The sequence below is a fragment of the Phyllopteryx taeniolatus genome, chromosome 1 (assembly GCF_024500385.1).
Source record: "Phyllopteryx taeniolatus isolate TA_2022b chromosome 1, UOR_Ptae_1.2, whole genome shotgun sequence".
Taxonomy (NCBI): domain Eukaryota; kingdom Metazoa; phylum Chordata; class Actinopteri; order Syngnathiformes; family Syngnathidae; genus Phyllopteryx; species Phyllopteryx taeniolatus.
Window position 1 is genome coordinate 15322184 of NC_084502.1, and position 25567 is coordinate 15347750.

Sequence of the window (25567 nt, forward strand, 5' to 3'; positions counted from 1 at the left end):
GGACGCAGAAGGGCTTCTTCCCATAGGTCATGTATGACTTCATCAGAATCTATGCAAGACTACATTTCTACAGTCTCTAATGGAAATGTTGTTGAATTGCTCCTGATGTAAAAGCAAGAGTAATTAATATTGTATTTTAAATGGAGAGTTTGAATATTTTACCCCAAAATAACTTCGTCATATTTGTTAAAAAAAAAAATAATCATTATGACTTGAAAGTAGAACATGATTAATATGATATGTGGGGGAGAAAAAAAGTACCTGGCCCCAATTTGTGCTTGTAATCTGCTATATGGTACAAGAAACCACCACTCCTGAGGAAAAACAACCAATTGGAGACAGAAGGCATAATGACTGTTTTAACAAATACAATAATACATTTTAGTCATAACACATTTTACATCAAACAAATGATCTCAAAGTGCTACAGTACAACCTTAGAGGAGATACTTGGAAATTAGGTACATCTAAAAGACATTAGGCAACAGTAATATGACAAAAATGTATTCTATTATATTTTGTATTATTATAAACCTCCCCTTTAAGCCATCGTGGTAAATATAAATGAACAGAGGTTCATATTAACCAACACAGTATGTACTAAAAATATCATTTCTTGAAATAAACATGGACCAATTTATCACTTTGGTGTGTGGCAACTGGCAAGTGCTATATGCAACTCTGAACAGCTACGTTAGCACTTGTACTGCTAGTGTTAATGCAACTTAGGTGCCATCCTAGCTGGTCCACCAGTATTATACACCTGATAGGTGATGTAGGTCACCATGGTAACACAAGAAAAAGGCACTATCCTCTTATGCTTATTACAAGTCAATATAACCTCAAATGATTTTCAGGCTGGTCCTGCGACGTCAAATTATTGTTACATAATGTGGCTTTAATGCTATTTGACTAATTTGGCTTTTTTCTGTTGTTTCAGGTGAGATACAACTACACTTTAAATTGTGTCGTACAGGAAGTATCCGAAGCAATGACCACCAAAAAGATGTGGTCTTGCGCTGTAGCATCTCCTAGTGGCAAACTGACACCATGACAATTAAGAAAAGGATTTCAGTCAATACTTCCATGTCCTTTTTTGTGGCCTAGGTTTTTTGATCGTAGATCACTTTGCAGTGATTCATTTACAGACCATTTAAATTGGGTTGTTACAGCAAAGATGTAAGAGTCTTCTTTTCTCACTTTCAAATGGATTATTAAATCATTTCAATCTTTTATTTTTTATGAGTGCTTTAAACTTTACAGAGTCCTGGAAAAATTGATTTTTTGGGGGAAAATATTTTGATGAGTTTCAAAACTCCTCCATTTTGCTTTTAACGATTGGAAATGAAAATAAAATAACATTCAGTAGAAAAGAGAGGGCGTGAAAAGAAACAATACTGTACTACTTATCGTGTATCTCAATCCCAGAAACATCAATGATCTTACGTTTATGTCTGTCTAATCGTGACCAAGTTTGATAGTCATCCCATTCATTGCTCTTTTGATGATTTGTCAGTTTCGCTAAATGTGCATTTTCCTGAATGTAAAGTGCTTCCTATTTCACACAGTGTTGGTCGCAGCTTATTTAATGGATCACAGGAAACAGGACTAGATTTGATAAACGTACTGTACTGTAAAATCTGACCTTCGACGTTTGATTTGTCTGCATTGAAACGTATGTTTGTGTATTTTAACCAGTAGGCGGCATCGTCGCCATGCGTGACGGCAAACCGGAAACGGAAGTGGAGGAATTCCGCAGATGTCAAGCTAGGTTAGCTTCTCGCAGTTCTCGGGGCTTCCGCATACGATATATTTTTGTTTACTGTACTCTATACTGTATTTACGCGTCGCGTTGAGGCTCTGTGGGAGAATGTCGTTTTACGGGGGAGCTTCGGGGACTTTTATCGTGGCTGCTGCGGTGTTCGCCCTCCTGTTGGATGCTGCAGCTGTTGCAAATGCAAAGGTAAGACAGGCGCCCCCCCCTAAAAGAAAAACAAAAACAGTCAGGTGTAATTTTCCATAATGAACCATAATACATTAGCCACAACAGTAGGTACACCTGCACAATTTGCATGTACTTTATTGAAAGCACCGTATGCCAGGGGGTTAGAATAGATGTTCTGTTCTTAAAATCGGACCACTTTAACTGGGTCTTGTACTGCAATGACAGAGCTTTGAAGACGTTCGTTGCAAGTGCATCTGCCCGCCTTACAGAAACTTCACAGGTCACATCTACAATCGAAATGTCTCCCAAAAGGATTGGTAAGCGCAACGTCACTCTTCTCGGACCAATTGGAGATTCACAATGGATCCAATTCTGCTGGATTTGTAATCCCCCCCCCCCCCCCCCCCCCTCTCCAAGCAACTGCCTCCATGTGGTGGATCCCATGCCGGTGCCTGGCCATGACGTGGAAGCTTACTGTCTGCTGTGTGAGTGCAAGTATGAGGAGCGGAGCAGCAACACTATCAAGGTAGGGCAGGACTTGCTCCCTGGACCTCACATTGGCCGTAATCTGTGATTGCTAAGGCTTTTGGCACCTCGAAGTACGTGAGACATCACAGTGAAAATGTCGATAAATCATAATTCTGGTGTCTACCCTAGCCGGCCGACACGTGTTGAACTGAAAGTTGTTGTTTTGCAGTCCACATGGTGGCAATGGCGGCCCACACTCTGCACCTATGGTTAAGAATCATTGCTCTATGTCACAGGTGACGATCATCATCTACCTGTCTGTTGTGGGTGCACTGCTGCTCTACATGCTTTTCCTTCTCTTGGTGGATCCCCTTATCCGCAAGCATGATGCCTACACCCAGCCTCTGCACAATGAGGAGGACTCTGAGGTATATCATAATACATGTGCATTTAAACCAGCTCAAGGTAGCCATTTCCTTTGTTTCCGATGAATCTTCACTCCTCGACATGCCCTGTTCTTTTCTGGCTGCTTGTAGGAGATGCGTCCACAGGTGGACAGCAGCCAGGCCAGAGGAAACACAGTGCTGGAGCGGGTCGAAGGGGCACAGCAGCGCTGGAAGAAGCAGGTCCAGGAACAGCGCAAGACTGTTTTCGACCGCCACAAACTGCTTAGTTGAACCCAGCGAGGACGATCCTGAGCCAAGGTTTAGAGCAGGTATCTTTTCTGTCACCAGCTGCACTTTCTTTATTACTCTTCAGCCTCACAGTTTCTTCACATGGTATTCCATTGCTTGACCCACAAGTTTTATTAGTATAATGCAGACATGATCAGGATGCTATTTTCATCTTATTTTATGAGGGCGACGGTTTAAATCTACCAGTGACTAACACTTATCGCTTGCACCAACTACTGCATGCACAGCACAGTAAACCTTCAGGAAGGATGGGGAGTGAGCTCTTCATTTCAAAATCATTTCAAACTTTTAACATCTTGAAACATGAGACAGTATATATATATATATATATATATTTTTTTTTTTTTTTTTAATGCCCCAGACGTGCATATGTACATGCGAGGAACGCTCTCCTTAATTTCCACAAAGAAAAGACTAAATTTAGCTGCCGCACACTGAGCGAACACAATTCAACCGTGGCACAGTGTGCGGTTTGTGCAACTATTTTTATTTTTTTTCCTCTCAAATAGCAGAGGTTAGGGTCCACAGGGGGGGACACACACCATGACATGATTTTGTGAATAATAATGTGTGAATAGGCAGTATTTCACTATACACTAATGCCCTTTTGTCAATTTGTAACTGGACCAATAACAGAACCTCTGCAGGCCAGAACTGCTAAATATCATCTTAACTATTTTAGTAGTTCTCCGTGCAATGGACATTGATGTCCTAAACTTTTTATTTATGTAATAGTTCTCCTTGTGAGTTACAAGGAATTTGTGACACTTTTTTTCTGTTAGCCATAAGGGTTTGTGTTAAGTTGTAAAAGAATAGTGTGTGCTGTTACCAAGCACCCCATTTATTTATTCATAATTTATTACTGCTCATAATAAGTTTCGCATAATATTCTGTGTGATATATAATGAGTGCTGTTCCTGTTTTTCTTCTTTCTTTTGATGATGCATGGAAGTCCAGATCAAAATTGGGCACTCAATGTATAGGATTCACAGTTTTTGAAAAAAAGTAGATGTGTGCCTGACAGTATGATTTAGTAGCATATGAATGAACTTTCCTGTATTTGAAAGCCCCATTGTGCCGGAGTTGCTGCTGAGTGAATTACTTTCCACCATTGTATTTGTCATGATTCTTATATCAAATATATATGACTAATTCTTTTGAGTGTTCTTGCTACTGTTTTGTATTTATATTTATTTGCCTGTACATTTGTCTTAATGCAAAAATAAGAAAAGACTGGTTGTGCAACTTTGGGTGTGTTTGTGTGCTTTTCCTGCAGTATTTTTTTTCTAATTGTACTAAATATTAGCACTAGAGGGCGACACACGACATGGCTGAACGTTTTATGCACATTCTGCTCTCATCAAATTATCAGTTCAAATATGCTATTCTTGAAAATGTCTTTCCTGAAATGTTTGTTTATATTACACATTTTTACGTTAACAAATCCTCATCTAATTTGGAGCACGTTTTGATGCAATGAGGTCGATATTTGCATTTAAACAACAAGGAGCTCATGTTAAACACCAATTTCTGTTTATTTTTATATATTAATTTTTTGAAATTGTTGTTTTTACTTTGGCAAAGTGATTTTGTAGTTGTTTTTTTAATGGTCATACTGTAACAAATCAGACATTGTATACAGCCATAAATTATTTATATATATATATATATAAAGAACCGATGTAAACACCAAGGAAGGGCATAGAAGAAAACTCCTCAGCCGTTGGTTTGTGGTGCTTCGGGGATTTCGTTGAGCATGGGTTCTGTTTTGAAATTGCAGTCAGGTTGGAGGTCGTGCCCCTCCAAGATGGTCTCACCCTCTCTTGCCCAGCCCAGACACCCCCTTGATTTCATCTCCTCCCTTCTTCCACGTTCTACCCCCCAAACCGTTTTACCATCCCCAAGCATGGCTCGCCGCTGGTTCACAGTCTAAAATTAAACTCCAGCAGGGCCAACTGCGCTTCCAGCCACTTGGCTGGCAGGTTTTCCTGTCAGAGGTCCTCAGCCAAGCGAGGCCTGTGGCTGTGGTGGTGGGACACAGAGGAGCCCATTCAGGATTATCAGGTCCGTATCCTGGAGGCCTTCGCTACAAGGAATTACACTCAACCCCGGGTTAGGATTATACAGTCAGCGGGCACATTTCTCCAGGATTAAGACCTGTTGGCGTCTCCAGAATGGCAGCCAACTCAGACGCGGCCAAGCCGGTCATCATGAATGAGGAGGAGCTGAAGAGGAAGCAGCGGGAGAAGCTGAAGAAGTTGCAAGCCACAGGCGGCAACCCGAGACCTGCCAGATCCCTCTTCTTCTTCACTCTTAAAAACCCCTTCCGCAAGGCCTGCATCAACATAGTGGAGTGGAAGTATCCTTTATATTGTGTTATAATTATCATTACTTATTTGTTGAGTCAGAGAGACATGGAGACCATAGTGTGTCAGGTGCTCAAACTATTCCACAACTTAAAGCTGCGATTAAGATGCTTGACACCAGCTGTAAGCCAATACGATCTCAATGCGTTTGCCACGTCTCTTTATCTCAGTTAATTTTGGTCTTTGATGTGCAAAGACTTTTGTTATTGGCAGCCTGTGCCCAAGTCAATTTTGACACAATGAATGCAAGCACATTCTCTTTTTAATGGGGAAATAATGCTGAAAATGCTTCCACTATGTGAGGCTTGGCGCACGAGCAGACGGCCGGCTGCTGAGTGATGATGTTATGCGGCTCCTGCAGGGAGTTTCCTGCTTTTATTTTAGCCCCATGGCCATTCCTGGTTTAGGCACGTTCAACATCCAAAACAGAATTAGCTGACACTAATTACTGTATTTAGAGTCAACAGCTTTAGTATTAAGTTGAGAAGTATTGATAGATTTATTGATGGATAGATACATGTTTTTGCTACTCTTTGTAATTTCCAGCTCAAGGTTTTCAAAATTTTGGGCTTATTACTGTATATATCTTAATATTTTACATCAGTGAGCAGCATTTGAGAAAGTTGACACAGAAAGAAAGTATCCCCACGGATTATGAACATATTGATCCCTGTTATGGAATTGTAAAATGTCCCTTTACATTCCACTGCCATTTGTTGCCACATGTACAACCAAGTCATAGGCACTTTTTATCGCACTAGTATAATCACATTGGTATGTCACTCTGCAGCATATACAGGCCACAAGTCCAGGGACAATATTGCAAGGAGTGAAAAAAACTAATCCTTTTGAACTTTCGCAGAAGATAGAGCGTACAGTAGTGTGATTTGTAACGGGGGGGAGAAACCTACGCATTTTCACCGGTGTGTGTGTTGAGCTGCTTTGAACATATTCTTGGGCCATGCAGCTGTCCCGCTGGATCACAGGGAGACATGATGCTGACCTGGCAGGGGAATTCTCTTACTGAGTCCCCAATGGGTGGGAATGAGGTAGCATGGGAGTGGCTACTGCATTTATTGTGGAGCTGGCACCACGAATGCCTGCTGCAGCTCATTGTTGCAAATAGAGGATGTCCCAGCAGGACATTGTATTTAAAGATTAAATGCAAATGTTTTGGACTTAAAAGTTAAATACAACTGAACTGTACTCAGGTAGGACATCATTCTTCCAAGTAACACGAGAGGGATCCGGGTATCACACTTTGAGAATCACAAAGACCAAAATCACATTAAAGTCAGACATGCCATGCACATTTTTTTCATCCAGTCATTTCCAAACTGGGGAACGTCTAGTAGGTAAATGAGTTAAAGGTCAAAATAGACTAACCAGGTCAAAATTCTATTTGGTTCACAAAAATGAGTCTCACTCTAAATTAAAGGTCTTGAAGAGGACTTTGGAGAAATGCAATTATGTTGTCAATATCATTGTTAAATGACAACGCAATAACAAAAACAAAAGCATGCTCCTCAAAGTCGCACCAATGCCAAACGTAAATAATATATTCATCTAGGGATCTATTTTCCATGCTGCTTATTCTTATTGGGTTTACGAGTGAGCTGGAGGCAACTCCAGCTGATTTTGGGAGAGAGACCGGTTACACCCTGGACTGGTCACCAACCAGTCTGGTCAATTAGTATCTCACTATACGTCACTTCAGAAGATGGGCAGGTTAAAAGTATATTATTTTTATTAATGAATATTTGTAATATAAGATAAAATAACGTTTATTAGTCCCACAATGGGGAAATTTGCAGTTTCAGCAGCAATTGTGGATATAGGAAATATAAATATGTAATATAAATAACATGCAAGAGAATACATAATTACATTTCTTTCTTTCTTTAGATATAAGTACGTTGCACAAAATAGAAACCAAAACTATTATCCATACATAAACTTTCTAATTCAATCTATCAGCAATGTTATTTGTTTGTTTGCAAAATAGAGTGCTGAGTTTTAATTTTGTCATTTGAGATCTGATTAATCTGCTTTCATAGACTTTTTTATTTTTTTATTTTATCGGGGTTGGCAAAGTTGAATTAATCCATAGACATATTTTTCATGATGTAATAAAAACATTAAAATGACCCAATTTTGAAGCCATAATTTATTAACGCTTATGGTTTTAAATTTGGACAAATTGTTCTGGAAGTGAATTTTTATAGGTTGGCAGCTCTGCAATTAACTCCAAACAATATAAATCCCTTCATTCACTTTACAGGGTCTTTAATACATAATACTGTATAAAAGGGTAAATTCTGCTGAGTTAGTGGTCAACTGATTTGTTTGTCTTCAGAGAAAGGCCTCAGTCAAGTTCACTGGTGTAATAATTGCATTCTAAACAAGTGGAACATATGTCTTCATAGAGCTCCCACACAAACAAAAAGTGGCAGGTGAGTCACTCTTGTCACTACTCTTCAGTCATATGAACACAATTGAATTGTAACCGTGAACACACAAAATCATCACACGAAGTGGAGAGGAGTCTGTGGAGACACTATTAGCCACTCCCATGATGCCTTGCAGCTACAAAACTCTGTAATACTCATCTTCAATCATTTGTTAATGTCTCATATGACAGCCCAATATACTTCCACAAGACAGACATGGCATGTCAAGTGACAGTATGCCCGTCACCCGCAGCAAATATAATCCGTTCTTATTTCTCTGGGGGCAAAAGTGGAATTCCCATCATCCTTGTGTAATAATCCTGAGCATCCTTCTCCAGAACCTTTGAGATCATCATATTATTGACCATCTTTGCAAACTGTGTAGCACTGGCTGTGTTCCTGCCCATGCCTGAAGAAGATAGCAATAACACCAATTCCAGTTTGGTAAGTAAAAGTGATATTGTCATTTAGGATTAGTGAGTGAGTCAAGGCTCAAATGTACTTAAGGTCCAGCGCATTACTGTTCAGGCCTTAAAGGCAGCGAATCCTATTAAATACCATAATAACTCGAATGCATACAGTATGGTCAACCTAATAACTAAGTCAACAACAAATTCAACAAACAAGAAGAGTGCAGTTGTCTCAATTCAACCTTTGCAGATTACTATGACCTGGATGACTAAGAATCTACTCCGACATAAAGAACATTTTTCGCAAGCACATTTGTATTTTTATTGATATTGGGAAATTCCTTGTGTGTTTTTGACAATTTTGTTGGTATGTCGTAATCCGGTCATAGGGGGCCCACAGGGTTAGGGGGGCACTGCCCTCCCCTAGAACCGCCGCTGTGGAGGTCCATCGGAAGCTCTTTTGCTCAACCTATATGATGGTACAAAATGTGTCGATAATTCCTCAAACGTTATCTAATATTGCTCAAGTGATGTTTAAAGCAGTGACAAAAAATATATCTAACAAAAACAGTAATAACATAATGAAAAATAAAGTAAAGAATTAAACTGCATCATGATTATTTTATTGCAACTCTTTCTGATGTGTGCAAATGTGCCACTGGGGGCAGTATAATACAGTCATGAAGACAAAGAACACTACAACAAGTGACTCAGTAAACTACGAATATCAGTCGTTTTTTCAGCAGAGGATGAAAAATAAATGCCTGTGATTATTCTTATACAGTGTTGCCAAGGTTACCTTGAAAAAGTAACTTAGTTACTTTACTGATTACTTGATTTCGAAAGTAACTAAATTAGAAAAAAGTAACTTTTTAGTTACTTTCAGCAGCTGTCAAGTGGTAGGAATATCACTTATCCACAGTACCAAAAAAAAAGCGTTAGCTTAACCATACCCATTACTTGGTAATATATGCCACACAAGTTAAAGAATGATGGCATCAACATGAAAAAATAGCTTAAATATGAGTGTAGTTGAAGCCACATTAAATGAGCAAGTTAGAGCAGACTTGACATGCCAAATAGCTACCTAAATATAAACGCGGACGGCGGCGGAGTTTACGTCACTGCGGCTGTCCAACGCGTAGTTTGCCTTTATACTCGAGCGCAACCCACGCGCGCAGTTTTGAAAATGTACTGCAGTTCACCTCCAAGTCGGGGGTGTCGCTAAGGCTAGGACACCACACCTCTGCATTGTTTTTGGGGGTCCCATTTGCGGGAGCCGTTTTTCCTTTCCTTTCCGTAACAAAGAACAAAGAAACAACAATGGCGACCGTGGAACAGTGTCTGCCTCAACAAATTGACCTAGATGACCAGATGATACGTTTTAATTATGCTGCAAAATCGATCGAGAAGGCGGTGGCGTAGAAGGTATGTAGAACCAAGGGTCATCACAGCATGTGACTAAAACAGACCAATCTCGAGAGATGATCTCCGAGTTCGACCCGCAGCAACTATTTTTTGCCGTGTGCGCGTCAAGCTACGCAGAGGTGCTGCGCGGGGCAATTCGTCGGTCACGTGATGCTATATCGGCGTAGTCGACCGCGGGAGTATAAAGAGGACTTAACCTGTTACCACCATCATTGTTGTTATATTGCCTGTCTTGATGTACCGTTTGTGTTCAAATTTCCATTGCTTAAAGGGTATAACACAACGACAGCTAGGCTATTTGTTATCCCATCTATGGCATTTTACATTGTGTGTTAGCATTAAGCTAGTGGAAGGGAAAGTTGTGTGATTGTCTTAAATATTGCACAACGTGTAATTCTCTTTGTTTCATGTTTAGTTTGACAGTAAACTTCAACTGGGAGTGGCATTAAACAGCTAAAAGCCGCTTTTGTATAGGAATTGTTCAATATCCGCCAAACTGCATGTCAACGCAAAAAAAATCATCTGAACGACGGATCACTCGTATCTCAAGGCGCCACTGTATTCGTTACTTCCCGACACTGCAAATGTTGCCAGTTGAGTCTCTGGCCACCTCACCTCACACTGTGGCTGTGTATTAACACGGCTGCGTGCAAATCCTCAATGTTGACAGCAGTGTTTAGCTATTGATGAGGCTCAGCTCAACAGACTGTTGTGTCTCATAGAAACCAAGTGCCTAAGCACAGGTGTCAACACATAGATCTTACCCAACAATCGCTTGCCATCTCTCACACACACACAATACATAGATGACTTTATCCTAATCGTGGCTATATAATGGATTGACCCATTTAACCAAAGTCAACTGACTCCTTGTTACTCACCAGCCTCCCTCCAAATGTCCATTCCTCTGAGGTGAGGGATGTAACAAGAGCTGCTCCACTTGACTATACTGTATGTGCTTGCTCTTATTAGATCTGCATACACAAACACCAAAATGACTCAGGAGAATTATAAAAATAGTTTTTAAAAACAACACAGCTTGTCACCCCCCATTTAAACATTGCCAATATACAATATTAGTTTAGTGTTTTTTGCAGGCATGGCATCAGCGGATTGTAACCAATTTCTGGCTTCAGTGAAAAAAAGGAAATTTTATTATATTCACATTATACATATACAGTATGAATTCAATGACTTCATTGATTGGTTCAACAACCAGACGGCAATCTCGGATCTCCGCTTTTGAGGTGCTCAGCCTCCAATCTGAATTTTGGGCAAACAGGACCTTGCAGCTACTGTGTAAATGAATACAATTATAATCCTTAATAATAAAATGCAGTACTTTCAGTAAAATGTTTTCCAAGTACAGTACAATTTTCTGCTTGTAAACAAAAAAATGTTCACCTCAGAATGTTATTTTTACTCTCAAGTGAATAAGGAATACATTTACTGTATGTCACTTTCCAAATCACAGAAAAACCTAGCAACTATCCTTGATTATAATAGACTATAATAGGCAAAGACTCATAAGGTAGTGAACATTACATTAATATTCACTGTCGATTTTATTACTGATAACACAAGTTCAACTTTTAAACTGGAGTGCTGTAACAAATTCCTTTTGTACCTTAAAGTCCACCATGCTTCCTGGTTGAGAAACACAGGGGTTGTAGAAATTAGCAAAAAATCTCGAATGAAGTACCCTGCATTTGACAGACGCAATTTTGAGGCTGCTTAACATACATTATGCAGGCTTGGAAGACAATATTCAAAACACTAATAAAATACAGTGTCATTACCAGTATGGTATGGTATTATTTTTGTCTATGCCCATGTCAGCAACTTTTTCAATTGAAGTTAACAAAAGAAAGTAAATGACATGATGATTTTCCAACTAATGTTGTGGCATTAGTTTTGCATCAATAACTTAAATTGTTTGTTAAACTCCTAATGGATTTTCTGTCTAGTCACTGTTACCAAGAGGTTATTGAATCAATTAAAACCTTTATTTAACCAGAAAATAAAAACCCATTGAGACCGAGGTCTCTTTTTTGAGGAATGAATGCTTGCAATACTGTTACAATGAATACTAAACTAACAATAATAATATCTGGAGAATATTTTTGTTCATTGTAATTGTAGTTCGAACCAGAGGAAATCATTCGATACCGTAACATGTCTTTCTGCAGGAGAGTCTCGAGTACATCTTCTTAGTCATCTTCACGTTAGAGTGCTTTCTGAAGATAGTGGCATATGGGTTTGTGTTCCATGAAGGTGCATATTTACGGAACTGCTGGAACATATTGGATTTTGTCATCGTCTTCATGGGGTAAGTGGGTATATTTGACTGACTGTAGCATGAGACGTCCTCAAAACAGGAGTTATATGGGAGCACTTATTGCATGGCGGCTGTCCTACCGCAGTCTCGTCACCTTTGCCTTGGATACCATCAATACGATAGCAGGTGTTCCAATGGAAAAAGGAGGGGGCTTTGACATGAAGGCACTGAGGGCCTTCAGGGTCTTGCGTCCCTTACGTCTCGTCTCTGGAGTCCCCAGTAAGATCCTGTTCTCTCCTAAACGTTTATTTCATTTGATTCTGGATGAGGAGAACCTGTTCGTTTGTTGTTTGCATTCAGGCCTGCAGGTGGTGATGAACTCCATCCTCAAAGCCATGCTACCTCTGTTGCACATCGCCCTGCTGGTCTTCTTATTGGTCACCATTTACGCCATCATGGGACTGGAGCTCTTCAAGTGCAAAATGCACAAAACCTGCTACTACACGGATACAAGTACATGCATATGCTTGACTGGAATGTTAATCAGTCTGCATTATGATGCATTAACATATTATTATTTTTCCACTCGTTTGCCTGCAGACATCTATTCAACAGCAGAGGGGGAGATGCCCGCACCTTGTGCTCAGGCCGGTAACGGACGCCGCTGCATGATCAATGGCTCCGAGTGTCGACCGGGCTGGGAAGGTCCCAACAATGGCATTACCCACTTTGATAACATCGGCTTCGCAATGCTTACGGTCTACCAGTGTATAACTATGGAGGGATGGACTAAAGTTCTCTACTGGGTTGGTGACTTGTTGATTGTGTTGTTCCACTATAGCAGTGTTTCCCAACCTTTATAGCCCCAAGGCACATATTTTAAATGAGAAAAATCTCACGGAACACCACAGAACACAAGTAACACAAAAATCTCTACTTAAAAATATCTACCTATAAATAGCAAAATTGAGAGAAACACATCATTTTGCAGTGGTTTCTTGATGTTTTCCAGAGCTTTAATGTATGAATTTCAAAAGGTGGATACACAAGTGAATTGTGTCTTCTACCATGTAGTGGAAGAGCATTTTATTGCTCTGCCTGTCACTATATGTCACAGGCATAGCTAGATGAACAAATATTTGTTTTGGAATCAAAGGTTTTGGGCCCAATTAAATTCCCTGTAAAGTTAAAATAAATGTCTTCTACATTTACTCAAGACACACAGAGAAGAGTGTTGTTAACAAGCCTGCCAAATTTGGATCATTAAACAAAGTTTAAAATGAGGCTCCAAAATCAAGCTGTCCTCGCTGTTCTCAGACGCTTTGGGTGTGTCCACTGAATGCTCTGAAACCACGACCTGCTCGAATGTCAACTGTCATTCAAATACCATTTCTGGGAACTGGAAAAATGTCTGCTACTTCGCCAGGCATTTTTCTGATGCCTACACAAAACTACATGTTTGAGTCACGAAAATATATGCGCTAGATATGTGGCTGGAATATATCCCACCGGGTCGTCACGAGTCTTTTTCTCAACGCGACAATAAAGCGCTCTAAAGCGGCCACGCCAGCGTAGTCATGGTCCACACTCTGGCTGTCACATCAGAGTTTTTTTTTTTGTACCACCCCCCCCCCCCCCCCCACCTCACTCTTTTACTTTTGTTTCTGTGATGCACGTGCACTCACAGCCGACAATGAAGGGAAGATGCAATTTCGGGGTGTAGGCATAGCTAGCCAGCTCATGCATGTTACTATTGCGCCGGATAACCACTGATGCAAACGAAGGCCCTCAAGTGCTCCGATAGTGGTGGAGGGGCAACTAATACCTTAGACCCAACGTGTCACTAGGCCCAATTTTAGCCACGCCCAACTGAAATGGTAAAAAAAAAAAAATGTTTAACGCTATTGCTCCACATTTGAGTACTACATAGTTATCAGTTTTTGCAATTTTCAACAATTATCTTCAAATATGGATAATGTATTTAGAAAGAAATCTCTGAATTGACGTTACAGGATCTTTAACTGAATCAGCTAATAACTCTCTTACGGCACACTAATGTGCCCGCCACAATGGTTGGGAATCACTGCACTTACAGGACAGTTGTAACTATTTCTTTCAGATAAACGATGCCATAGGAAATGAATGGCCTTGGGTCTATTTTGTTCCACTCATTCTTGTGGGCTCCTTCTTTGTGCTCAATTTGGTTCTGGGCGTGCTCAGTGGGTACGCTGATTCAGCACACACAACTTGATTCCATAGTTTTCTCAAAATGATCGCTATTAAAAATGTTCTCTCTCTGATCAGAGAGTTTACCAAAGAGCGGGAGAAAGCCAGATCCCGAGGAGAATTCCAGAAGTTGCGGGAGCGTCAGCAGCTAGATGAGGACCTGCACGGCTACATGGAGTGGATCACCCACGCCGAGGTCCTGGATGCTGACAGAGAGGGCAAAGGTCAGTGTGAAAACAAGAGCTGCAAATCGGATGAAAATGACCTGTCAATTTGGACGAATTGTGTGTAACTCTTTAGCATACAATATGCAGTATGCTTTATTTATATACTGTAGCACCTTTCATAGTAAATCAGAGATGCAAAATGCCTCACAGAACTGCCAATATTGAAGAAAACAACCAACAACAAAAAACATTCATTTAAGGTCAATTAAAAACATTCAACATTCCTTATAATCCCATTGGAAATGATTAACACTGAGTTGTCTGTGTGAAATTGGTGGGTTCAAGTACTGTAGAGTAACATTTACTATCTATTTACCGAACGATCCGTCGCTCTATCGAGCTATTCGTCTGTTGGTCTATCTAGCCATCTATCCATCCATTCTTCCATCTATCAATCCCTTTATTCAGCTATCTATCCTCTTGTCAGGTCTTCTGCCTTTGACCAGTGGAGATTCTGACACTGACAGCCTGTACGACCTGGAGGGCAAGAGTCGAGTGGTCTACTACTAGTGAGTGTGCTCTTCTGACCGTGCATGTGCACGTGGTGATGTGCAACAGTAGCTTGACTCATTAACACTTTGTTTGCGTATCAAGTCGCTTGGCTCGTCGTTGGAACCGCTTCTGCAGGATGAAGTGTCTGGTTTACGTGAAAACCAGAGGTTTTTACTGGCTGGTGATGTTCCTCGTCCTCCTCAACACGTTGACCATAGCGACTGAGCACCACCACCAGCCGGCTACGCTCACTACTCTCCAAGGTTCAATAATTGTGATTTTGACGTTTTACACAAAATGGTTGATTCATTTTCTTCTCTCTTTTGTCTGTCATCAGATGTGGCGAGTCGTGTCCTCCTGATGCTCTTTGTCATCGAGATGTTTGTGAAGATGTACGCTCTGGGTCCCAGGGCGTATTACATGTCACTGTTCAACCGTTTTGACTTCTTCGTGGTGCTTTGCGGTATCCTGGAGATGATCATGTTGTCGGTTGGAGAGGTGACACCCCTGGGTTTCTCTGTACTCAGGTGTATTCGGCTTCTGAGGATCCTTAAAGTCACAAAGTGAGTCATACAAACCAGAAGGTTCGACTGCCTCAACATTGTTCCATGACTAGTGTATATTTTTGTCCATCGGGCTATCCATTTTCCAAACCACTTATCCTCAATATACAGTATTTTTATAGTAATTAACTGTACTATACTGCAATAGGTATCTCTGAATTGCATTGCGCTACACTAATCGGCATCATTATTTTAGTTACTTTTACAACAGTAAAAGTGTAAAGATTACAGATGATGACCATTTCAACAGGTTTCTTTCCATTGCAGTGTTATAGCTGTAAAAAAAAAATAAAAATCAAACGATCTATTTTGTTTTTATAGCGTTTTGACTTTCTATTATAAATTATACCTTTTAGCCACATAGTCTAATTTCTTTCTTGTTAACGTTTGGGCCTAAAAAAAACATTAAAAAAAATCAAATAAACAACACTGGATAACCAAGATTGTAACAGGTATAATTTGACTTAACTTTTGATCAATATTCCTTTGTTATATTACTCTAAACCACAGGTGTCAAACTGGTGGCCCGGGGGCCAGATCCAGACCGCCACATCATTTCATGTGGCCCGTGAAACCAAATCATGTGCATCGACTACGTGTTTCTTGTGAAAATACCAAAATTGCAAATTGTCTTCACTTTTTACTGATCCCCCTTTTAAAATAAATGTAATAATACTGTAGTTGAACAAACCGTCTTTACTGGCTTCGGATTTCAAAACTTGTTATCCATCAATTTGTGTATAGTACTTAATTGCGTGAGGCAATCGTAGATTCATGTGAAACCAAGTGAAACCATAACTATGATGTGGCCCGCAAAAAAATGAGTTTGACACCCCTGCTCGAAACATTGTTAGAGTCAAGACAAGTTTCACTTAATTAAACAGATTAAAGTCCAATGAGGCGATGCAATAGCATATTTTTTTTCTTTGCCTTCACTACAGTAAAAGTAAAACATTAATAACTCAATCACTGCTGTGGACATTTATATTCGTCAGCTGGAATCTAACAGTTTAAGTCCACTGACGAATGTATTCGTCAAGTACGTTTTTCAGTGGGTAGCCGTGGAATAGTCTCACCCAGCTTGTCTGTGAAATTCAGGTTTGCAAACCGCTAAAATGACTAACAGATCCTCATAGATGGTGGTGTTGCACCTCTTTGAATTTGAAATCAGTATAGCTTTTGAGTAGAAGATAAAGATTAGGGGGTGAATCGCACCTTGTCGTGTTGATTACGAGGGAGATAAATGCCAATACATTAGAAGTTGGACAAGTTTATGCACCTTATGGTTTATGGTATAAACACAGTCTCTGGTGTTACAGTAGGTAGTAGAAAGTGTGTGTCGCAATCGGGAGAAAAGATGAGGTAGTTCATAGAGTGAATGAAGAACGCCGTGTATAAAAGTCACTTGACGAACCCGCGCCATGGATGGCGCATTTCTTAGTTGTTTACGTGTAACTAAAAAGCCCTTTCTCAGTCTTGTTTTTGTTGTTTTATAGTTTGAGGTGTCACAAAAGCAAAACATACTAGCATTAAAGTCAATGTCCTGCTTGACATGTTTCTTTTCACACACAAAAAAAGCTCATTTTGGCTGCTTTTTGGTCAGAAACCGGTGATTTTGGTGAAGCCAAACCATTTTTCTACTGCTGATTACTAAACAACGGAAAAAGCTAAAAACACACATTTTTTTTCTGGTGAAAGAAGAGATCCAACTCTTTCTTTTGGTAGGTTTCGTGTTTATATTGTCACAGCACACAATATTCTGTGGGTCTCGAAAGATAGTCAAAATGCTCTAAAATGGCTGGCCATATGAAGTATAATATAATGATAATCATCATCATCATCATCATACTTTTTATTTTTACCATAAAGGTTTTACCCATTGAGTAATGGTGCTTCTATTAATCCTGAGTTTAAAAAAAAGAAAGAAAGAAAGAAAGAAAGAAAGAAAAAAAGAAAGAAAGAAAAAGAAAAACATCATAAAAAGGTTACAGTGAATGTTGGTGCGAATGGGCAAAACAGTGGCCTATCATCTTGGTCTAATTCTTGCAGGTATTGGACGTCTCTAAGTAACCTTGTAGCCTCTCTGCTCAACTCTGTGCGCTCCATCGCCTCCCTGCTCCTCCTCCTCTTCCTCTTCATCGTCATCTTTTCACTGCTGGGCATGCAGGTTTTTGGGGGGAAATTCAACTTCCTCGATCACAGATCCAGACGAAGTAACTTTGACAACTTCCCTCAGGCCCTCATTAGTGTTTTCCAGGTGAGATGTTTCCTGAGACTGAAGTGTGTGAAGTCCAACATCATCAGTTCTCTAAGCATTTGCTGTTTCACAGATCTTAACAGGGGAGGAATGGACCGCCATCATGAACAATGGCATTATGGCCTACGGCGGACCAGTTTTCCCGGGGATTCTGGTTGCCATCTACTTCATCGTCCTCTTCGTCTGTGGAAACTGTATCCTATCATGAGCTCCCTGTGTGATGAAACTTGACCAACATTTTGATTTTTCTGAATTCGCTCTAACCAGACATTCTTCTCAACGTCTTCTTGGCCATCGCAGTCGACAACCTTGCAGAGGCTGAGAGTCTGACCTCAGCTCAGAAAGAAAAGGCAGAGGAGAAGATGAGGAGGAAACTGTTACGGTGAATCAATAACAGGACAAAAAAGTGTAAATGACCATCAGCACTCAGTCATTATGGCTTAACTCTGTGTCTTGTGCCTTCTAGCTCCAAAATGCCCGACAAGACAGATGAGGAGAGGGAGAGAATCTCGAAGAAACTGGCTGAGCAGAGAGCCAAGATGGAGGGCATGCCGACCACAGCCAAGGTACATCAACATACAAACACACATACAGTATTAACTTTATGTAGCAGCAATAATCACATGCAGCTGTTAACATGTTCTTTCATCAGCTCAAAATTGATGAGTTTGAGTCCAATGTCAATGAAGTGAAAGACCCTTTCCCTCCTGCAGACTTTCCAGGTAAACTCAAGTACTTCTATTTTATTCTTAGAAAGGTTAACATGACTTCAGCTGATTTGGGCAGTACGCTAATGTATCATTACTGACTTTACAGCGGATAAACATTGTCTTGCTTTTAGCTGAACAGTCATCCCTCACCATATAACGGTTTACTTTTTGTGGTTTCACAGTATCGCGTATTTTAAAATCGGACATATCTGATATTATATCGCTGTTTTTTTGCTATATAGTTTGATTTTGTGATGATCATTTTTCCACAGGGACCGTTACTGCAGATTCACGTAGCAATAAGCGCAAGCCAGGAGGAATGACTGCAGAGATTGTGCAAAGTTTGGGATCATTTCACACTTAATAAAAGAAGCTAAAGTACAACTGGCTTAAGGCCTCTTTTTACTCCCGCGGTCGCGCGGCCGACAACGGCCGCATTGCATCACGTGACCGACGAATTGGCCCGCGCGGCCCCTCTGCGTAGCTTGACGCGCACACGGCAAAAATTGTTGCTGCGCGTCGAACGCCGCGGAGATCATCACTCGTGATTGGTCCGTTTTAGTCACATGCTGTGATGACGTACTCAATAAATGTATTATCAGTACTTGACAGATTTTTGTCTATTTACATTTTCTTTTCTGGAATGTAACCCTGCAATAAATGAGGGTGTACTGTATGTCCATTTCTTTCTTCTAAATTTAGGTGACGATGAGGAGGAGGAGCCTGAAATCCCCATCAGCCCTCGGCCGCGACCGATGGCCGACCTGCAGTTGAAGGAGGAAGCTGTTCCGTTGCCCGAAGCCAGCTCTTTTTTCATCTTCGGCCCACAAAACAAGTCTGCGCCAGACATTAGCCAAACTCTCTATTTCCCTTCTTGTTGTGTGCATTTGATTATGTGTGTTTGTGTTCTCACTCTTATCACTGGTACACAGGTTCCGTAAACTGTGCTACAAGATCATCAACGCCTCCTCTTTTACTAATCTAATCCTGCTGTTCATCCTGCTGTCCTCCATTTCCCTGGCAGCCGAGGACCCCATTGATCCCAATTCTTATAGAAACCAGGTGACAAGCTGTTCTAATGTTAAAGTGTGGTATTACCCGTCTTACAAAAACCAAACAGCATCCCTGTTCTCTGTATCTTGTCCCGCAGATCTTGGCCTATGCTGATATTGTCTTCACAACTGTGTTCACCATTGAGATTGTACTAAAGGTAAATGGAATAGCAAACATAAGTAGTTAAGACAGGCTTGGCCCAACAGATGGATAACTGGAAGGCTGCATGCATGGAAGAAAATATTAATTGATTCAAGGACTGTATGCATGGATGGATGGATGGAAGGACAGAATCATAGAATGAATGAATGAATGGTTTCATGAATGGGTGGATGAACGGAATAATGGGTGAATAAAGAAGTGGCTTCCTGGGTGTATTTTTGGATGATGGGGAGAGTAAAGAAGGACAGATGGAATCAAGGCTGGAGGGCGGATGGCTGACTGACGGAATCATAGATATGATCGATTCCGTCTTGTATTTCCATCAGCTGAGTTTTGTGTTTTAGCAGCCACATCACAGTTATAGTTTGTGCCCTTAAAAGCAATGTCTTGTGTGACTTCTCTCCATGACAGATGACAGTTTACGGCGCATTCATGCACGAGGGCTCATTCTGTCGCAACTCCTTCAACATCCTGGATCTGATTGTGGTTGGAGTCTCCCTGCTCTCAATGGGCATGGAGTGAGTAACCTTTTGTAATTGCCACATCAGCAATGGAATGTCTGTGTTGTCACCCCACTTTGGCTTTGGCCTACAGTATCTAGATCTGCTTGTGTAATGTGTTGTATTCAGATCCAGTGCCATCTCGGTGGTGAAGATTCTCAGGGTGCTCAGGGTGCTGAGGCCTCTCAGGGCGATCAATCGAGCTAAAGGCTTAAAGGTTCCCACATACTTGCAGCTCAAGTCTCCATTGAAACATTTCTTCCATACTTATTGTTTGTCTCCATGTGCAGCATGTGGTCCAGTGTGTATTTGTGGCCATCAAAACCATCGGAAACATAGTCCTGGTCACCATGCTGCTAAATTTCATGTTTGCCTGCATAGGCGTGCAACTTTTCAAGGTTGGTAACACAGCACACTAATAATGCCAAATATTTTGCAGCATACATGTGTCATTTTCCTTCTATTCGTTTTATGATAGGGGAAATTTTATAGCTGCACAGACCCGTCCAAAATAACAGAGGAGGAATGCCAGTAAGGCAAATATCTTTATAGCTTTAGAAACGCATGCAATTGCTCATTTCAGGCCAACACTGACTGGATAATCTGTTCTCAGGGGATTCTTCATCAAGCACATAGAGAACTCTCTACAGGACACAGTGTTGGCCAAACGGGAGTGGCTCAACAATGACTTCAATTTTGACAATGTGCTCTATGGCATGCTGGCTCTCTTTACTGTTTCCACATTTGAGGGCTGGCCAAAGTAAGTTTTGATGCTATGTGCTTTTATATATATATATATATATATTAGGCTTTACACAATCCGGATTTTTGGGGCCGATCAGCGAGTTTAAAAAAACGATCACTGATCCGATCACATGATGGACCAATGTGTCTATTTAAATTACTTGTTTATTTACCGCAAATACTTAATTGCTCAAAATATTATATTTACAATAAATAATGTATCTTTGTTCATCTATGTATGCCAGTGAAGCATAGTGACAGACAGAACAAATGAATGGTCTTCTATTAGATGGCAGGAAGTACATACAGTAATTAATGTATCCACTTTTGTCGACATTTTGATTTGTTGGTGTGCCGTGAGATTTTTCAATTGTAAAATATGTTCCTTGGCTCCATAAAGGTTTGAAATCACTGCTATAGTCAGATCGTGTATTCTAATCAGTCAGGTCAAACCAACATTACAACACGACAGAAATAATGGGTGCTAACGTACTGGAATTAAATTATTTTATTGTAATTCAATTATTTCACACACACCAAAATTTTAGAGCACGATTCAACAGAACGTCTGCATGTTCGCTTACAACCGTTAATGCTAGCACTAGCTTGCTAGGCCACATAATGTTTTGGTGCCTGCTTGCGAGCCGTATCGTATTAAATGTGCGGGAACATACCTCAAGCAAGCCTTGAACGAACGTCCTCTCCCAAGCACAGGTGACCGCCAGCACAGGTTTCCCCCCATTTTGTTCTTATAAACACACGCCGCGATCCATTATTGTTGTCGTCGCCATGGTAACGGGTGTATCCGGTCGCGTTTGAGTTGACAAGATGAAGCCCAGTGATCGTAAAAAACGGGAATACAAGATTTTATTGCAGTAGTCTGACATAGTGCAATCGCGAAAGACCAAATTTGTCTTGTAGTCTGATCCGGGCATTACCTGTTGTCTGTCCCACACCGCCGACATGTTTTTTTTTTTTTAAATAACTTTATTGGTGGTCAGATATTTAAAACGTAAAAGTTTTAAATTATTAAATTTCATTTCAATTTTAGGAAGCAGTGTTCAAGGTAATAAATTAATCTTTTGAATACATATATACAATCAGATCGATATGCACGACACTTTAATTAAAAAAAAGAAGGTTTCCTAGGGACACAAAAGGCACCAATGGTGGAACGTCCCAACTACAACTTGGAACTAACCACAAACACTTGTTCCCAGACTCTTGTATAGAGCCATAGACTCGGACCAAGAAGACATGGGGCCCGTCTTCAACAACAGGGTGGACGTCTCCATCTTCTTCATCATCTACATCATCCTCATTGCCTTCTTCATGATGAACATCTTTGTGGGCTTTGTCATCGTCACATTCCAGGAGCAAGGCGAGCAGGAGTACAAGGACTGTGAGCTGGACAAGAACCAGGTGCACTGACACTCATTCGGGGACAACAGTTGTGTGATCTGATGTCATGATACAGTATTTAACTCAATCACACCATTATTTCAACATATCTGTTCCCTTTAGCGCCAGTGTGTGCAGTACGCCTTGAAGGCTCGACCGCTGAGGTGCTACATCCCAAAAAACCCATACCAATACAGAGTTTGGTACATCGTTACCTCCTGCTACTTTGAGTACCTCATGTTCTTCCTGATTATGCTCAACACTTTGTGTCTGGGGATGCAGGTAGGTCAGTTAAGTTCACGTTATACCCTAGAAACATTTGACATTGGAAGTAGGCAATATTCAGTATCACTCATTAGAGTATTTGTTTTCCAAACTCAAAAGTTGATTATGTACTACTGTATGTGGAACAGCCTTTTGGAAAGAATGCACTCACACCCACGGATCTCGTTAATTTTACAGGAAGAATAAAATGTAGGACACTCCACATCATTATTTGTGAATCGAAACAAAAACAACAGATGGCAGTGATAACAAATACTGAGTCATATCAAGTTTATGTTTGGCTAGCTGATTAATTTATTGTGAAGGTTAAAGCAAGTTTATTGGTTCCCATGGGGGCGTTCAGCACTCAAAAATAATCAGAACTCTGAGCACATTTTGAGTTCAATAGATTTTTTTCTTTCATCTGGCTGGGAATGACACAAAAAAATGGAAAAAGATGAAGTTGTGCTCGGGATTTTAATTAAACATAAAAGCAGATTTACATTGTTTTTTACAATTTGCAAAGGATACAGGACAAGGATCTGTGACAATTTAATCTGTTGAACCATTTGATGCTGCATCATGGTAACTTCTAACATAATCTAGAGGGGTGATTCTCAAGTAGTGGACTGGGGACCAAAATGGATTATGTACTCATTATGCGTGGGTCGCAGACAGGAAATAAAAGATTTACCTTTCTTTGAAGGTTATGAACGGAAACGTACAAAATATGTTGAAATAGCATTTTCTTCTTTAATATTATCTCTTAAAGACCCTGTAAAATAAATTCAAATATGTTTCGAATTACATTATACATGTTTATAGATAAGTGCTGAAAAATTGCAAAGACTGTGGACTGCTAATAGTAGTAGTAGTGGTTGTCACTTGTGGAGATACAATGGTAAACTATTTTTCACCATTTCAGTTTTCCTGATTTTTTTCGGGCCCAGTGATGCAAATCGACCCCAACATGACACACACTTCCCCACTATATAAAAACTTGTTAACTTAGTTAACATCAGCGGTTATCCGGCGCGATTGCAACATGCAGTTAGCTAGCTAGCTATGCCTACACCCCGAAAATACATCTTGCCTTTGGCTCCTCCGCTGGTGTGGCCACTTTCGAACGCCTCGTTGTCTGCCGTGAGTGCACTCACATCATGCAAAGAAAGATGTAAGAGTGAGCAGGGGGTACATTTAAAAAAAAAATAATAATAAAGTTCAAATTGACAGCCTTAGAGCGTCAGCCTCACAGTTCTGAGGACCCGGGTTCAATCCCCGGCCCCGCCTGTGTGGAGTTTGCATGTTCTCCCCGTGCCTGCGTGGGTTTTCTCCGGGTACTCCGGTTTCCTCCCACATCCCAAAAACATGCATGAATTGGAGACTCTAAATTGCCCGTAGGCATGACTGTGAGTGCGAATGGTTGTTTGTTCCTATGTGCCCTGCGATTGGCTGGCAACCAGTTCAGGGTGTACCCCGCCTCCTGCCCGATGACAGCTGGGATAGGCTCCAGCACGCCCGCGACCCTAGTGAGGAGAAGCGGCTGAGAAAATGGATGGATGGATGGAAATTGACAGCCAGCTTGTGGATCGGGGCTTTGGGCTGGCATGGCCGCTATAGAGCGCTTGCGTCGTTGTCGCGGTATGGAAAACGACCAAGTGGGATATATCCCAACTACCAGAGGCTTTCAGCGGATATATTTTCAAGGCTCAAACATGTAGTTACATGTGTGTAGGCATAAGAAAGATGCTAGACATTAAAGTTGCATCCATTTTCCCATTTATTTTCAATTGACAGGGACTTTAACACAACATCTCTTGTCATTTCCTGCTAAATTTCCACAAAGAAAAGCAGATGATATTTTGCAGAGTAACTGATAGATTGACTGTTTTCTGTAACAATGTTATTTTAGTCATTTTGGATGCTTTCTGTGCATTGCGCAACAGCACTGTAACCAGTCAGACCATGTGACCAAGCTTTCGGACATTCTCAACTTGATCTTCACTGTGCTCTTCACTGTTGAGATGATTCTCAAGCTCATGGCCTTCAAAGCAAAGGTCAGGTTTTTTTGTGGGAAGCGTGAGTTTGCCCAGCCGGATCCAGGTCGTACTCAATCATTAACGCTTCATCGTGCGTCTGCACAGGGTTACTTTGGAGACCCCTGGAACGTGTTTGACTTCATCATTGTTATCGGCAGCGTTGTTGATGTCATCCTGAGTGAAGTGGACGTGAGTAAACACAGCTCCATGCTTCTCTTAGTATATCACACGTTATGTGTTTCAGGTGTTGAATAAGAGCTTCCCAGGCAACAAGTGTGCATTACATTGAAAATTACTGTATTTATGTATTCAATGCTCTGACCCAGACACATATAACCACGGCCCTGATTGGTGCCAGCACAACTAGCTCACAGAACATGGTCAGTACGTATTGTTGTTGGCCATCCCCACCATCCAGGGAAGCATTTCTGTCACCATGCCACCACACACTCCCATTATTCCCACATTTCTCTTCCATTTGCAATGCTTGTGTGTGCCTATTGAGGAGAGCACAGCACTGATTGAGTTTTTTTTTTTTTTCTGTATGTGGTGATGCTGCACAAACGCAATTTCTGGAGCAGGTTGCATATTTTCACTGCCTTCTGCTCATTTTTCACGCACAGACACGCTTTTTGGGCAGATTCAGGCACCGCACCACTGCCTTTTCTTGCTTTCCGACACCACTTCCTCTTGTGCTCCTTTTGTTTTGTTGTCTTTTCCTCACAACACAACTGTGCTCCACAAAACATCTCACTTGTCATCTGTCTATCATTCACAGAGCGCCCTAGCTGCCAGTGGAGGACTGTATTGTCTCCAAGGCTGTGCTGTAAATATCTCATCACCACTGTTGCACTGCTGCATGAGCATGCTGTGTCACTGGGAGCAATCC

General features: G+C 40.9%; 2 protein-coding genes across 2 annotated transcripts in view; both read left to right on the forward strand.

The window, feature by feature from the left end:
- The first annotated feature begins 1727 nt into the window (after positions 1-1727).
- On the forward strand, positions 1728-4353 carry tmem9 (transmembrane protein 9). Its single transcript, XM_061774818.1, has 5 exons — positions 1728-1963; positions 2171-2262; positions 2363-2471; positions 2710-2841; positions 2950-4353. The coding sequence occupies exons 1-5, from the start codon at positions 1871-1873 to the stop codon at positions 3088-3090; spliced, it is 567 nt and encodes a 188-aa protein (XP_061630802.1). The 5' UTR covers positions 1728-1870; the 3' UTR covers positions 3091-4353.
- Positions 4354-4946: 593 nt separating this feature from the next.
- Positions 4947-25567, forward strand: part of LOC133478597 (dihydropyridine-sensitive L-type skeletal muscle calcium channel subunit alpha-1-like) — a 29154-nt gene continuing 8533 nt past the window's right edge. The window contains exons 1-29 of the mRNA XM_061774831.1: positions 4947-5467; positions 8263-8368; positions 11952-12091; positions 12186-12319; positions 12401-12553; positions 12641-12846; positions 14160-14263; positions 14345-14490; positions 14921-15002; positions 15088-15248; positions 15323-15548; positions 17598-17805; positions 17879-17999; positions 18073-18187; positions 18272-18371; positions 18458-18527; positions 19218-19350; positions 19448-19577; positions 19666-19725; positions 20142-20248; positions 20360-20447; positions 20521-20628; positions 20709-20761; positions 20844-20990; positions 22195-22396; positions 22499-22657; positions 24586-24696; positions 24784-24867; positions 25457-25504. Coding sequence (XP_061630815.1) covers positions 5283-5467; positions 8263-8368; positions 11952-12091; positions 12186-12319; positions 12401-12553; positions 12641-12846; positions 14160-14263; positions 14345-14490; positions 14921-15002; positions 15088-15248; positions 15323-15548; positions 17598-17805; positions 17879-17999; positions 18073-18187; positions 18272-18371; positions 18458-18527; positions 19218-19350; positions 19448-19577; positions 19666-19725; positions 20142-20248; positions 20360-20447; positions 20521-20628; positions 20709-20761; positions 20844-20990; positions 22195-22396; positions 22499-22657; positions 24586-24696; positions 24784-24867; positions 25457-25504 — 3687 coding nt within the window. The 5' untranslated portion in view covers positions 4947-5282. The remainder of the gene's footprint in view (positions 5468-8262; positions 8369-11951; positions 12092-12185; positions 12320-12400; positions 12554-12640; positions 12847-14159; positions 14264-14344; positions 14491-14920; positions 15003-15087; positions 15249-15322; positions 15549-17597; positions 17806-17878; positions 18000-18072; positions 18188-18271; positions 18372-18457; positions 18528-19217; positions 19351-19447; positions 19578-19665; positions 19726-20141; positions 20249-20359; positions 20448-20520; positions 20629-20708; positions 20762-20843; positions 20991-22194; positions 22397-22498; positions 22658-24585; positions 24697-24783; positions 24868-25456; positions 25505-25567) is intronic.